We start from the raw sequence: 14,479 nt of genomic DNA, 5'->3' as shown, positions 1-14,479 counted from the left end.
GCATGATGGGAGAAAATAGTGGCAGAGAGAATGAACAGGTGTTCCAAGTCCGCTACACGGTGCTAGGTCAAACTCAGACACACACTCAAAAGAGCATAGTTCAAAGTACTTCCATCCACTGTCTATTTTAATATACCTTGCTAATATCCAATGTGGACAAAATAGTGTTTATCATTAAGAATGCAATGATACCCTGGCTAGACACCCTCAATACAGAGATCAAAGTTTGCATAAACTGTTCAAGTTCATTCATACAACTCAAAATCCATCAGCTGGATCCATCGCCAACATTTTGAGCCTTCCCGTTTGTTACCTTACCCACAGTCGGCTGAGACCATCAGTACCAGCTGCGCTATACGAGTGTTTGGTGATCAGCCTAGCTTAGCACAAATATTGAAGAAGGAGAAATACGGTATGTTGCATTAATCCAGCTTTGCATTTATCTAAGAGGGGATGTGAATGTGTGTGGATGCAGAAGGAAAGTACAATAGACACTATTTGAAGTTAAACTACTTACATGACCTGGCTCACCTAAATGTTACCAAAATTAACAATCTCTTAAATCCACATATTTCCAACAAAATATGTGTCGTAGAATACTGTGTGGTCATAATTTAGGATGTGTTAATTCACTACTGACAGAACACTCAATGAGCTAACAAGACAGGAAACTAACAACCACTACAACTGATCTGAGACCTGCAACAACTCCTCACTCTATCCTCTGCCCTGCAACCAAACAACAAGGCCCACACAATGACCTCTACGCTCCTTTGTCCTTCTCAGCTCTTGAGTCAGTAGGCCTCGAGCTGAGACTTTCCTCACCTTGCATTTCCCCAGCTATCACTGTGGGGACCGCCGTGATGACAGCAGGGGTGGCGGACTCCACCAGGGTTGCTGGATCACCCATCCCTGCCAACCTGGCTTGCCGACTAGTTGAGTAGGAGTTTAACTGGCTGCAAAGGCAGCATACAGTCCCAGATAAGGGAGAAGGATTACTCTGCCTCCTGATCTCACCTCCTCTCTGCCACTCTATCCGTCCCTCCCCTCTTTCTCTATTGACTGGTTTTCTTTCTCTTGCTCATCTGTCAGTAATGCTTGCTCTCTGTCACTTTTTTTTGCTGAGCCTGATATGGCTCTGGAGGCCAAAGACAGCTATTTATAGTGCTATTAGACCAGCTGGCCCTGACACAGAGAGAGAAGAAAAGGCTAACCGGGCAGTGATAGCTTTGAAATTACTGGTCTCCTTTCCTCTGCCTGATCTGGAAGATTTTAAATAAATGTCAACATTGGTACCTTCTGTGTCACCAACCAAGATAACATAAAGCTTCTAATTTAATTTCAGGTTTCACCAAAATGACCTTTTCAACTGAACTTTGGCAGATACAAAACACACGCTTTCAGAAAATGAGGAAGAACAGACAATGAAAGAGGGCTAATAACACATCTGGGATCTGATCAGAACATGATTGAGGAATCCCAAAAAGAGAAGCATGGGATCGAAGTAGTTCGTGAAAACGGTGAAAAATATCACAATAGTGTGGTAGTTTTCTTAGTGGGGTCTGGGGAAATCCCAGGGATCCTCAGGGGGGGTTACATGTAGCAGAAGGTTTTGTTGTGATGGTTCAGAAGGGACTCTTCAAGTCTTCATCTTCAAGTCAGAACCCATTCTGAACCTCATTTACAGTTTTGGTTGTAACCAATCAGAAGAGAATGATGTCAATCTTTTTCTGTTAGCTTTTTTTAAGAAGCTACAGCTCATCTGTGATTTTAATTCTACTTTTTAAATAATAGGTTACAACAGTAACAACGACACCTTAAGGTGTTTGTATTCATCATTTCACAGTTGCTTTCTGGATATGTCCCCATTTTACTTGCAAAATTATGGGTAACCCTCAATAAGTATAAACAAGTAGTATCTGCATTGATATAACCAATTCCTACACGCACAGAAGGTCTGAAGGTTGTAGAACTTGTGCTTGAAGACATTTACGTCTTCACTGCTGTGGTCTGAGGTGTTCACAACTGTGTGTCTGTGTCTGTGAGTGTGTGTATGAGTGAGGGTTACTCACTCATACAAAACAAACATGAACACGAGCGTCAGCTTTCAAAGACAGTAACAATCACACCAACATCTCCCTGAGAAAAACCACCAAACAGAGAGCTATTTTCTTCTTCTGACATGCAGAGTCTTTTCTTTAACAGTGGCTTAAAGGACAAAGTCAGTGGATTTACCAGCAACCACATACACAGCCACAGGCATTAAGTCCTGGTCCCTATTCGACGTGGGTGTATTTGGGACGCGGGATCCATTAAAAAAAAAAGTGCACAAACATCAAACAGCGTGGAGCTGAATAAAACTACAGATTGTTGAAACTTGCAATACTATCTGTTGATCTCACTTGGATACACAAAAAACAGGGAGGAGCACAAAACAGTTGAGCTGACCAATAAAACTGTTTGCATAGCAGTCCTTTCTGATGATCATGTGCTACAGCACTGTTACAACTGGCCGGAAGATAAAACACAGTATTGACACTCTTACTGGGTACAGGTTCACACATTCAGGTCATTACTATTACAGTTAACAATACTTGTTGTTCAGGTTGTTGTTCACACACACAAGCTAACACAAAGAAAAGCCATCCAAGGCCTCCACAAACATGCAGTAGCAAACAAAGCATGCAAAAACATACGGCTTTGTTCTTCAGCACACTCCATTCTCACACGAGCACGGCAGCTATTTCACACACATGTACGCAGTCTTCTTCTCCAAACAAATGCAAAACTGTGTCTGCTCAGTCTCTTCTGTGAAGCTCAGTACACACTGTTCAGCCCGAGCAGCCCTTCTAAGTCTTATGTAAGGGCTGCTGCTGTGCACCGCCTTCAGACTTACTCCTCTTCCCTCTTGCTTTAAGGCATGTGCAAGCTCATGCACACATCTAAGCAGGTTTGTGTACCTCTGAAGACATTCCACTCACATTCTCTAACCTTTATCACCGCTGCCTGAATGTCAACCTCTGACCCTTAACCAATTTTAAAAGACCTGCTTTGGAGAAGTGAGGTCCAGCAGAAGTTTTTAAATTATGAAGAACTACCTACTTGCCTACCTTTAGGCTGAGATCACAGACTTAATGTTTTTAACAATATTGGAAAACACTGAAGACTGTGTGGCATCTGTTTCATTTGGTGTTGACATTAAAAGTGATTGCACCGCCTGCATCTCTGTTCCTCTCTTCTCTCCATTCCCATGTAGAGGCATTATCTGTAAGTTTGTTCTGTATGTTACATATTACCATGATTACCAAAAGTTAAATGCCATTAACGGAATAATTAATCACAACAAAATATTTCCCGATCATCATCAAAATGACAGACAGCGAGAAAGTCTAAAACAACCACTGCTTTCAGGGCCACGTTGATGGAATCCGTACATTAAAGATCTCCTCATATCAACATTTCTGACAAGAACAGCTCAGCAAAGTCAAATCCCAAAATATGTATATGAAAGACATCCACTCAGAAGCCAAATGCCTCCACTCCTTTAGCACAGCACTTGGCGCCAGGATCTGTGACAGTGCACAGTACATTCCAGTGATGGAGGCTGTGATTTAGGCACCACAAAAAGGGCAGGAAACAAATCCCACGCCTGGCTTTGTTGTGAGAAATCCCTCACAAAGTCACTAGTATTAACTAGAGCTGTGGTTTGTTGTGCTAATGTCAAGCTAATTAGATTATATCATTGGCTCATTACAAACATGCTGGTAAAACACAGCACAGCAGTTTCAGCTTTTTAAAAATTCAATCCTGATGATTTTTTTTTACATATATAATAAACATTGGTAGACTACTACTAGACTTCCATTTTATCATGTGCTGGTTCTTACACATGATTATGGCAAAAGATAGTATTGGTTTCCGAATTGCTGGCTGGTAAAATCACAGCCTATTTGGGGACATATCATACATAGCTCCAGTAAGTAGTTCAATGTTACGACAGAGCTCACTTTAGACTAGTAACCATAGCAACGGTGATGCTTTACATTAGGTTAGAAATTAAACTTGCTCATTCTGATGACAAAGTAAAAACACAATTAGCCTGAAGAACGAGAAGCAGCACTAAATTTCAGTATCTTTCAAACTATTCTGATCCTGAGGATTCAAACATCCTGTCTGAAGTTATAAAAAGTAACAAAACACTGGACTCCTACAACAACAGTCTACGTAAAATGGCTACAAATGATGATACATCTAAAGCTACTGTTTTCATATTTGAAAATACATGTTTGATTTGGGGTGTAAGGTTTGATTCGACAGCAGGCAGCATGATGCAGCACCAAGGTGGTCTGTCTACCACCGAGGCAGAAGAAAGTGATGAGGAAACATGGAGAAAATAGTAAATACAAAGCAGGAAGCATCCTGCACTTGAAACTATTATTCTCTCTGTTTGGAGTCTTTTTTTAACTGAAGTGATGTCTCATGTGACGGATTTGTTTCTGTTTGTGTGGATATTTTCACTAAAAGAAGAACATAATCAAATGTGTTGTAGCACAGCGTGGTTATTTTAAACCATTATGTAAATTAACAGCACAACAACTATTGTGATACTGCTGTTTATAAAACTAAATATGCCATGACAGACGATTGTGGCCATATGACCCAAACCTACCCAAGCCATAACTTAGTCCCTCACACAAATACACACTGCATTGCATTTTCATGCAAGTTTACATAGTAATGTTTCATGGTTAAAAAAAAGAAAACACTTAAAAGCAAATGCAAAGAACACAACACAGCATCACACATCAGACCCAGAGGAACAGACCGGGCTGTTACCCTTTCAGCTCTGTACACTTCCCAGCCCTCTGGTGAGGGATGCAGGAGGCCTGAAGGACTGAAATGACACATAAGGTAGAGAAGTAAAAAGAACACATGACAGAAAAAGGTAAACAGGTGAAAGAAAAGCCAAGACACAAGTGAAGTGGCAACATATGGACAGAGCTCATCTCCACATAACTCCACCCTCACGTATTCCGATCCATGATTCAATCATCCAGATGATCAGCACACCTCAGGATGTCAGACTGAATGCCTCTGATTAAACTCTCCTTTCAGGCTTGACTGTGAGAGCCAAAATCAATATTTGATAAGCCACTTTCAGTGTTTGATCATATGATGTAACTCAAATAACTATGGACAAAGTGCACGGGCTTTCTATTCCAGGTGTGAGTTAGCTAATCCACAACACCCCACTTTCATCTTCATATACACAAATGGTTACAGCTTCTCTTGAGGCAGTAAAAAGGCCCTGGACCACAGTTAAAAACAAATGAGTTGCAGCATTAGGTCAAGTTAAGGAACAACATTTGAAAATGTTCTCATAATAATACTTATTTACCATGCACTCATACTAATGCGTCACACAGTCCGGTCGGTTTCTTTCAAACGTGCGCTCTGTTATGAGCTACAGAGCTTCTGACCTAGTTGGCTGCAGATACAGTATGCAACTGTGAACCCTTGGAAATACAGCGCTGCATCTCAAAACATGCAATAGTAGCACGTATGGGGCACAGAGAGCAAAAAGACCATCCGCTGTTGGCAAAGGACACATGTATTCCTTCATATTTCACGTCCACTATGCGTGCTTCTTTGTAAATCACCATCCAAGCTGAACCACGCACACGTACGGAGACGCAACGGGACTGTGGTGGGCGGGGTTAAAAATAAGACACGAAAAACTGAACATTTTGTTCCCTGGGATTTCTAACGTTACCCTCAAACTCTGACGTGACACTATGAACTGCAGGTGAAGCTACAGTCACTGGAATATATTATGCAAAAAAAATCTATATATACTGCAGCTGCATTAGCTCTATGTGCCATCACTCCGAACTCTCCATTCATGCATGTGGAAATTAGCGTGTGTATCCAGTATCGTCAAAAAGAGACTAAAGGTTTATATAAACCAACTTCATAATTTTAAAGTGTTTATACTTGGTTATAGTAACTATAGTGTACCATATGGTTTTGCTATGGGAGTCCTGTGCAGCCAGTGGAGGACAGTGTGTGCTCCCAACTGCCCACTTGCCTCTTTTATTAATATAAACAAAAAGGGCCCACTCTCATCTGCCCACACCTACGTGTCAGTGTGGGGCTCATTTCTTTCAACACGTACATGTAGTTTGAAACTACGGGAATAAACAGTGGAAGCGCTGATCTCAGCGTATCGCCGCACGTTGGGTACGTGCCATGTAATTAAACACTGGGATGTAACACTGCACGATATTTGAATGAGACCGCGCGCGAGGCTCTCCACGATGGAGCTTACACAACAACAGACCTGTGAATATGAAATCCTCTACGGGCTACGGATACTAACGGAGCCCTCGGGAGCCACGTATAACCCCACCCACGGCTCCTCAAAATGACACGTGAGCATATGAGTGACTCTACAAAATCGGGGGCGGGGTGCCTTGAGCCCCGGGGTCCACACACACACACACACGCACTCGCACTGCTGGTACAGCTTGCTCTCTTTAACCAAAGAAGCTGACGTCGAACAGGCCTAAAATTTGTGGCTAAACGTTTGGGCCTCTAAGCAGAACTCTGGCAAACGCTATGTATACGCACGAGAGAAGGCTAAGGTTATCTCTCGCGTGAGAGCCGGTGTTCCGCTAGTAATCCCGAGAGTCGCAGTAGCCATGGTCAACCAGCCTGGGTAAAGGATAAACAGCTGGTGTATCCCTAAACGTGTTACTGCAACAATAGCGCTTTAACACTGCGGTGTTACAGGCAGCGATGAGTAAAACAAAACACAACAGCAACAACCTTTTGTCGTGTATTGCTAATAGAGAATTAACTTGGGCAGGACTAACATTAGCAATTCATGGCGACGTTGGAATTCCTGTGCGTAAAATGCTACCAGCAAGGCTTATATTAAGTGTTTACATGCTGTGTAAACCCAGCTTAAGTCCGGTTAAGCCAACTCACTTGTACAAAGCAACTAACACAATTTTTCTAAAGCTAAATTAAACTAGCTAACCAGGACAAGGGCCCTGAATGAAATAACAGCTCGACATCCGATTAACTTTGAATGGCCTGCCAGTGAAAGCTGATGGCTGCAAGGCATCATCCCCACCACAGCAAGCCATAACAGAACGAGAAAAGGAGAAGCTGCAACAAACCTTTTTTTACGTGCACTTTAGCGTTTTTCTTTGGAGCCATGGCGAATCTCTGGCAGCAGGGCTGGTGGACTTTTGTAAGAAAAGCAGAGGTACTGGAGCGACCGAAGGCTGCACTTCTTGCAGTAAAAAGAAAATCAAAATTTCTTCTCCTGCCTCATAAAACTCACAACCATAGAAATCCCGTCCACTTTAAAACTGACAGCCCTCTCAAGCAATCAGAGACTTGCTGCCAAAAAAGTAGGTGGGACGGGATAATTTTCAGACCAATGGGACTTGAGAGGCGTTGGGCTTATTCAACCGTGTGGATAGTCTTATCTTAGCCCCGCCTCCTCCGGTCCTCTGGAACGTGGCAAGATGGTAGATCCCATCTGTGGATCCCATGGTATCGCGGTGTTTCTGTGGTTTTTTTTCTTTCTTCACTCCATTTTCTTAAATCTCCAACACATCAACATAGAAACATGATGCAACAACAGCATACAGATTTCTAACCTTCTATATCAGTAGAAGATTTAATACAGTCAAAATAATTACAACCGCATTTTTGATAGGCTTTTAAATTTGATGTACAGTAGCTTACCTATCTATCTTTGTTAAAAGCCAGGGATTTGGACTTCGAGTTGCTATTTAAGTTTTAAATTTGTGGGGGGTGGGGTTAGGAATGTGTGAGTTGCTATTTAAGTATGACAAAATAGAGACCTGCAGCTTTTTGTTAGTAAATCTTAAATATATATATGATTTTTTTTATCAAACACAGTGTGGCTTTGCATATGAATATTCTCAGGTGTTACTAATAACAATAGCTGTACTGTATTTAAGGGCCTATGTACAACAACTCATATATTCAGCCATAATTACCTGTCAAAATATCCTCCATTCAGACAAAATTATTTCAAAATCTCCAAATGGTTTGGGATACTGTTTTAACAACAAAAAGGTTATTTTTATGGACATTTTACCATTTTCTGTAGTAGGCCTATGTTAGTGCATGTAATTTGCTGGGTGTTGTGTGTGTGTTCAACTAAGGATGGATCAAATGCAGAAGACAAATTCAGTGTGTGTATGTAAAAATATATATACTGTCAATAAAGCTGATTCTTCTTCTTCTTAGAGTTCAAGTTTGCTCATGTGAGGCGACAGTCATGTAGGTCTGCTTTAGTTGATCTCTGAAACTTCAGCACTTGTTAGCTGATTTCACAATTGATTCCAGTGATTAGAAACAGACAAAAACGTTGCCTGAACTTACTGCAAGCTAATACCCAAACTAACTACTTGTGATCTTGTTCACTACCTGTTTGCATACAGCCCACTGGTTCACATGAGCTAACACCAAGCTGTCTATTACACAACAATTGCGTTAATATATTTGGTTCAGTGACCTAACCTACAGAACATTTAGGTATCTTTCACTCAAACACACAATACAAACAATATGCAAAATGATCAGTTTATCAGCTGCTGTCTTCATTTGGCATTGGCCATAGACACCATTGTCATATGTCGTATGTGTTTCAAAGGCATTTATTTTAAATTGTATTGTAAATTTGTTTTAAAACAACAACTTCAGAACTAGTTGCAACACAATGCCCTCCTGCAGAGCACCAGCCATTTGGTTATCTCATAGGCATTTCTCACATTTGGTCAGCCCACAGACAACAAAGCCCTAGGGTGTGTGCACGTGGGAGGTTGTGTGCACGTGGGAGGGTGTGTGCTGTGAGGACGGTGGTTCTTGAGTGACTGAGGGAAGCTTTGAATTCACCTAATCACTGTGTAGAGTAGATCTGAGAAGTGATCTGCTCACCTGAAAGGAATTTGCATGATGGGTGTGTGTGTGTTTGTGTCCATTAATTCTGCTTCAGTATAATTAAAATGCATTGGGGATAAGAGGGAATACAATGCTGCAAAAACTCCCTCACACTGTCTTGCTAGACCGCTAGTTAAACTTTGGTCTAGAATTTTGCAAGTGTGCAAGACAACATGTATGAGTTTTTGATCTACTAGTCCCTTTCCTATGCACCTCATTTGTGAAGTACATGTGTATAAGTACATGTACAAGTATTTTTCTGCTCTGAGGATAAGTAATGCCAACATGCTTCCAATACATGATGTTGTTATCCCACAGTAAAAAAGAATGTTGGAAGGAGGTCTTGCCAAAGCAAACAAACAACACAAGTTTAGAGTAAAGAGTAAATTATCATTGACTTTTTAATTATTTTCTGGTGTAGCACTCTATTTTCATCATGGATTATTGTTCCGGACACGTTTGTGTTTGCAGCCTATGCTCCAGGGAGGGGACTATGCAGACAAATCAAGCTTTACAAGCGTCCTATGAACTGTGATGTGATAAAGAGAATACACAAACACTCCCACTGTTGTTAGCAGGCAAGCCATCTGTTGCATTGTGACCACTTGGGCCAGACGTGCTGATATGCAGCACACAGGCCTGTCCCCTCCTGTGCTCACTATCTGATCGGAGGTGGATAGGATTTGGGTGCAGGACATGAGGCTTGTATTAATATCAGTCCCAAGTGATCTGATCACTAGTGGACAGCTCCTAGGGCATGTCTGAACGCATGCAAGTCATATTGAGGACACAGTTGCGATCCGATCACTCAGACCACATTCAGAGGTGGTCTAGGTCATGCATGCATAACCCTACATTGTTTTAGCAGTACTCAAATATACCCCACGTGTCTTATCCTACATGTTTATTTGGATTTAGAGCAGAAAAGTGATGGACTTAAAGCTGTCCGCTTGTGATCGGGCCACTCAGGACTGATACCTGGACTGAATGAGTTCCCACTGTAAAATGGCTGGTGCTGTGGAAAAGAAAATTGTTGCTGGAAAAGTTGTCTGGAGTGTCAAGTCTTTGCTGTGATTACACTACAATTAAATGCCATCATTTGCAATGAGGGAACAGTTTTAGGGTCATAATTAGGTGGAATGGCCTCCCCTGTTTGGATCACAGTGGGATGTCAGTGGGCTACAGTGTGAGCCTATTGTTGTAGTTATTCAAGGACTACAGACCCGTGGCATTGACTTCCCACATTATGAGGACCCTGGAAAGACTTGCTCTGGAGCAGCTAAGCCCTGTGGTTAGGCCACTCCTGGACCCCCTTTGGTTTGCCTGCCAGCCCCGACCAGGAGTTGATGACGCCATCAGAATCAGAATCAGAATTCCTTTATTTATCCTCGAAGGGAAATTCCAAAGGGATATGATTCAGCATCTACTTGCTGAATCATATCTACGTCCACCTGGACAGGCTGGCAAGCCCATAGCTTCATTTTTATCTTTTTTTTTATCAAGCAGCCTTCCATCCAGACATAACAATGCAGTAAATCAAAGAGAAGGCAGCAATGAAGGGAAGCACTTCACATGATGTCGATCCAACAAGAGATGCATTCCTGCCTAGCAGTCGCAGTCACTGTGCCGCTAGGCAGCTATATGGATCCCACGGACTCCTCGAATTTGAATTTCTGTTGTGTATGGCATGTACTCCACCAGCTGTTGCTTCAGAGTTTTAGTCCAGTTTAGTTCAATCAAACAAAAACTAAATAACGAAAATAAATAACATCAAGTTAATATATTTTGTAAGAAAGGATTTCATTTGCCCACGTATATGCATGTTTGTAGGTTTGTGTGTGTGCTCTGGGTTTTGATCTGTGCTATTGTGACGGCAGCTTCAGGCCTTGGCTGAGTCATATCCCTCACCCTGTCCGGCAGCTCTCTGATGCCCTCTGCTGACAGAGCACACAAGACGTCCACTGTTTGATGATGGTGTGGATTTCTCTGACCCACTTTATCCATAAACAATAGCAGCAGTGAAGGGAAACCTTAATGCTTCAGTATACCAAGACATTTTGGGCAAAGCTATGCTTCCAACTTGACTGGCCCACACAGAGCCCTGACCTCAACCCCATCCAACACCTTTGGCATGAACCGGAACAGAGATTGCGAGCCAGGCCTTTTTGTCCATTATATTACATTACATTACACTTCATTTAACAGACACTTTTATCCAAAGCGACTTACAGAAAAACAAGTTTTAGTACAATAGAATTAGACTAAAGCGATAAGAGCTAAAACATAATTAAAATTGCTTAAGTAGAAGAGTAAGAGTGGAAAGCAGGAGAACATGAAATAGTGATGGGGTGTTAGAAGGTTAGGGTTGTTAGAAGAGAAGGTTTAGTTTCTGACCTCATTATTGCTCTGCTGCATGAATGGGCAAAATTTCCCGCACTTTCCACAAAATCTTTTGTAAAGATTTCCCAAATGAGTGGAAGCTGTTATAGCTGCAAAGCTGTCTGTGTATTTAGAAGGTGATGTCATTAAAGTCCCTGTTGCTGTAATGGTCAGGTGTCTATACATGCTTTTGTCTATATAGTGTACCACCTGTCTTTTCAACTTTAATGAATTCAGCTCCTGATGTAGATATTTAAGACAGCATGGTAACAGAGATGAAAACTAAAATATCGAAAAATATACTTGCAAATGTCCATTAAAGAAAGAACAAGACAATGACATGTTCGTGTAGGCTAAGCCTTTGTTCTGATAGTGGTTTAAAGGAAAATGCTAGTGAATGTCAGATCTATTAAGAGAACAGTTAGTTTAACAAGGTCCTCATAGATCTAATTAAATAGCAAAAGTATCATTATGTTACTCAAGAATCTTTAGGGGACAAAAAGGATGAATTCAATGCATTTTCTGCTGTGCTCTGAATGCCTGGCAGGTGGCGTTAAAGTGCAAATGTAAAGCTTAAATGTTCTGCCTGCTGGGAGGATCTGCTGAACTAGTTTTGTGTTTTGTATAAAGAAAAATAACACTTAGAAATCTCCCTGTGATTTAAGGCAAAATGGCACTGCGAAATTCAGCAAATCACTAAACCCATACAGAATACTATAAAGAACATTTTTCTTGTTTTTCTCATGTAAAATGCACAAAAGGCTTCCTGCTTGCTTTTACGTTTGTCTAATTTCAAGGATTCAAGGAGCTTTATTGTCATTTCACACACGTAGAACATGAGTGGAACGAAATTAGTTTCCCCGGTCCCGGTATCAGCCCAATTACCTAACAAAATAAATATAAATATAAGCAACGCTATATAATATAAAAAAAGCAGTAGAAGATATAAACATCAGTATAAACAGTATAAACAGTAGTGCAAATGACTGACAGAGTAGTGCAAATGACAGTAGTGCAATGGGATGAGTAATAATAATTTGAAAGTCAGTGCTCAAGGAATAATGTGTATGTTGTGTATCCTACAGAGATTATTCATTTTATTTATGTGAAACCTTTATTTATTTATTTATTTTTCAAGTCCAAAAGCACCTCTTGCTAAACTCACGCCATGCCATCCTGATGATAATCAGCTCTGTGAATGATTATTTTAACTTCAAAAATCCACCTGAGCTGCATTACAGGGATCTGCTATCAGTCTTACATGTATGATGAACAACACTGTAAATGTATTGCTCTGTAGCAATCATTCCTATAGAAATTCAAAAAAAGAATGTGTCTTTAAGAGGAACAGTGTGGAAAGTGCACAGGAAACTGTAACTCGTACATTTCATCAAGTACATTTACATCACACCAGCAGACAAGGAAATGAGAAATAAAATCTCCTCCAGTCTAAAAGCACTGCTCGAACGAAAGCTCTTGTATCAATGCAAAAGTGAAACTCAAGGTTTTACATGTGAAATGTAAACAAAAACACTGGAGTTATGTGTGGATTCATCATATCGGGAATGTTACGTTATTGTTATGTTTTCATATGTGACATCTTCCATTTCCCATGTGAAATGTCTGAAAAGCATGTGCTTACTTCATTTAATTTATATGGAAGAATCAAAAGTCACATCTATGTGAATATTATTATGTATCTATTTTTACATGTGAAAGGATGTTCCACAGGAGAGCTGACTTCCTCACCAAACCTGCTGTGATGCAGTGCAGCAGCCAGGCAAAGCTGGTAAGATTTCCGAATAATGGCCTGTAAATAATAACTAATTGTTGTTAAGATACTGCACAGGTTAGCCAGACATGTGAAGGACCACAGTGAAATGTTTAAAAGAAAAAAGAATAATGTGTTTTTAGCCCTTTCGAACTCTGTCTAAGGACAGTTTGGGTGTGCACTTTGTCATTATGGTGATTGAACACAGACAAGTTGCATTTGACGTAGTTCATAGAGTTCTATGAGTATGGTAAGTGGTGTAATTTCAACCCTACTGTTGTTTTAAAGAAAAGTTGCAGTTTGGAGAGATGATGAAAGATGTATTTCTGACAGAACACAAGATTTGCCAAGTAATCAACAATACACAGGTTGTCTGTGTAGATTCTCAGTCATCCGGGTCATCTTTCATAGAAGAGCTTACGGTGGGACAACTGGACTTCAGTTTAAAAGGGAAGACGTTTCACCTCTCATCCAAAAGGCTTCTGCAGTTCTGATTAACTGTTCGGAAGTCCCAGGTGTTTAACCTAGACCACAGACCCACCAAGCCAACATGTAAAAGGGTGGAATGGGTCTCCTGTGTCCAGGTGTGAAAGACTCACCCACCCCCCCACAGCCATAGTGTCTGGGTCATCAACCCACCCTTTCATCATGTGACTTGTAAGGGCCACGTGGTTCCTAGGGGGGAATGAGGTGTGAGTCTCCTGGGAAGGGATCTCAAGGCTGCACTGTAGGTGGCCAATGGGTCGTGGCACAGACCACTGCGTCTTTGGGTGAGTCATTCACACCTGGATACATGAGACTCTAACGAATGGTTTCTTAGTCCATGTGCAATCCATCTACATCATACAGACAAAAGTATTGGGACATTTCACCATTACATCAAAAGGGGCTTTAGTGACTTTGCATTGTAAGTGCATGGACACATGGTGTGTCGTTAGTCCCCCCCCTTGTGGCTGTGGCTGGATGACACTGGTGCTGGATGAACGAGCCTGGCTCATGATCTCCATTCTGGTGCATCCCACGGGTGTTCGATGAGGTTGAGGTCGAGGTTCTGTGTGAGCCAGCTGGGTTCTTCTGCACTGGACTCATCCAGCCATGTCTTTGTGGACCTTGTGTACTGGGGTGCAGTCAGACCATACCCAGGCTTTTGCTGCAATTGTCTAAAATGTGTTGGTGATAAGATTTCCCTTCACTGGAAGTAAGGGGTTGAGCCCAACCCCTGAAAAACAGCCCACATACCACACCTGAATCCAATAATAAAGATTATATAGTGTATAATTTATTATAGCAGTGCTGTTATTTCTTCAGTCATCGCATTGGTAATAACACATCCTTGTGATGTAG

General features: G+C 41.3%; 1 protein-coding gene across 6 annotated transcripts in view; it reads right to left on the bottom strand.

The window, feature by feature from the left end:
• Positions 1–7,375, bottom strand: part of asph (aspartate beta-hydroxylase) — a 33,287-nt gene extending 25,912 nt beyond the window's left edge. For 2 of the 6 annotated variants that reach the window (XM_046408009.1, XM_046408012.1), the window contains exon 1: positions 826–1,064. In XM_046408009.1, coding sequence (XP_046263965.1) covers positions 826–910 — 85 coding nt within the window. In that variant the 5' untranslated portion in view covers positions 911–1,064. Of the gene's footprint in view, positions 1–825; positions 1,070–2,696; positions 2,962–7,184 lie in introns of those variants that run through there. The other 4 variants (XM_046408011.1, XM_046408014.1, XM_046408013.1 and 1 more) reach the window with 4 other exon arrangements.
• Between the last annotated feature and the right edge of the window lie 7,104 nt (positions 7,376–14,479).

The sequence above is a fragment of the Scatophagus argus genome, chromosome 13, assembly GCF_020382885.2.
Source record: "Scatophagus argus isolate fScaArg1 chromosome 13, fScaArg1.pri, whole genome shotgun sequence".
NCBI classification, from domain to species: domain Eukaryota; kingdom Metazoa; phylum Chordata; class Actinopteri; family Scatophagidae; genus Scatophagus; species Scatophagus argus.
This window is presented reverse-complemented; position numbering and strand designations above follow the sequence as displayed.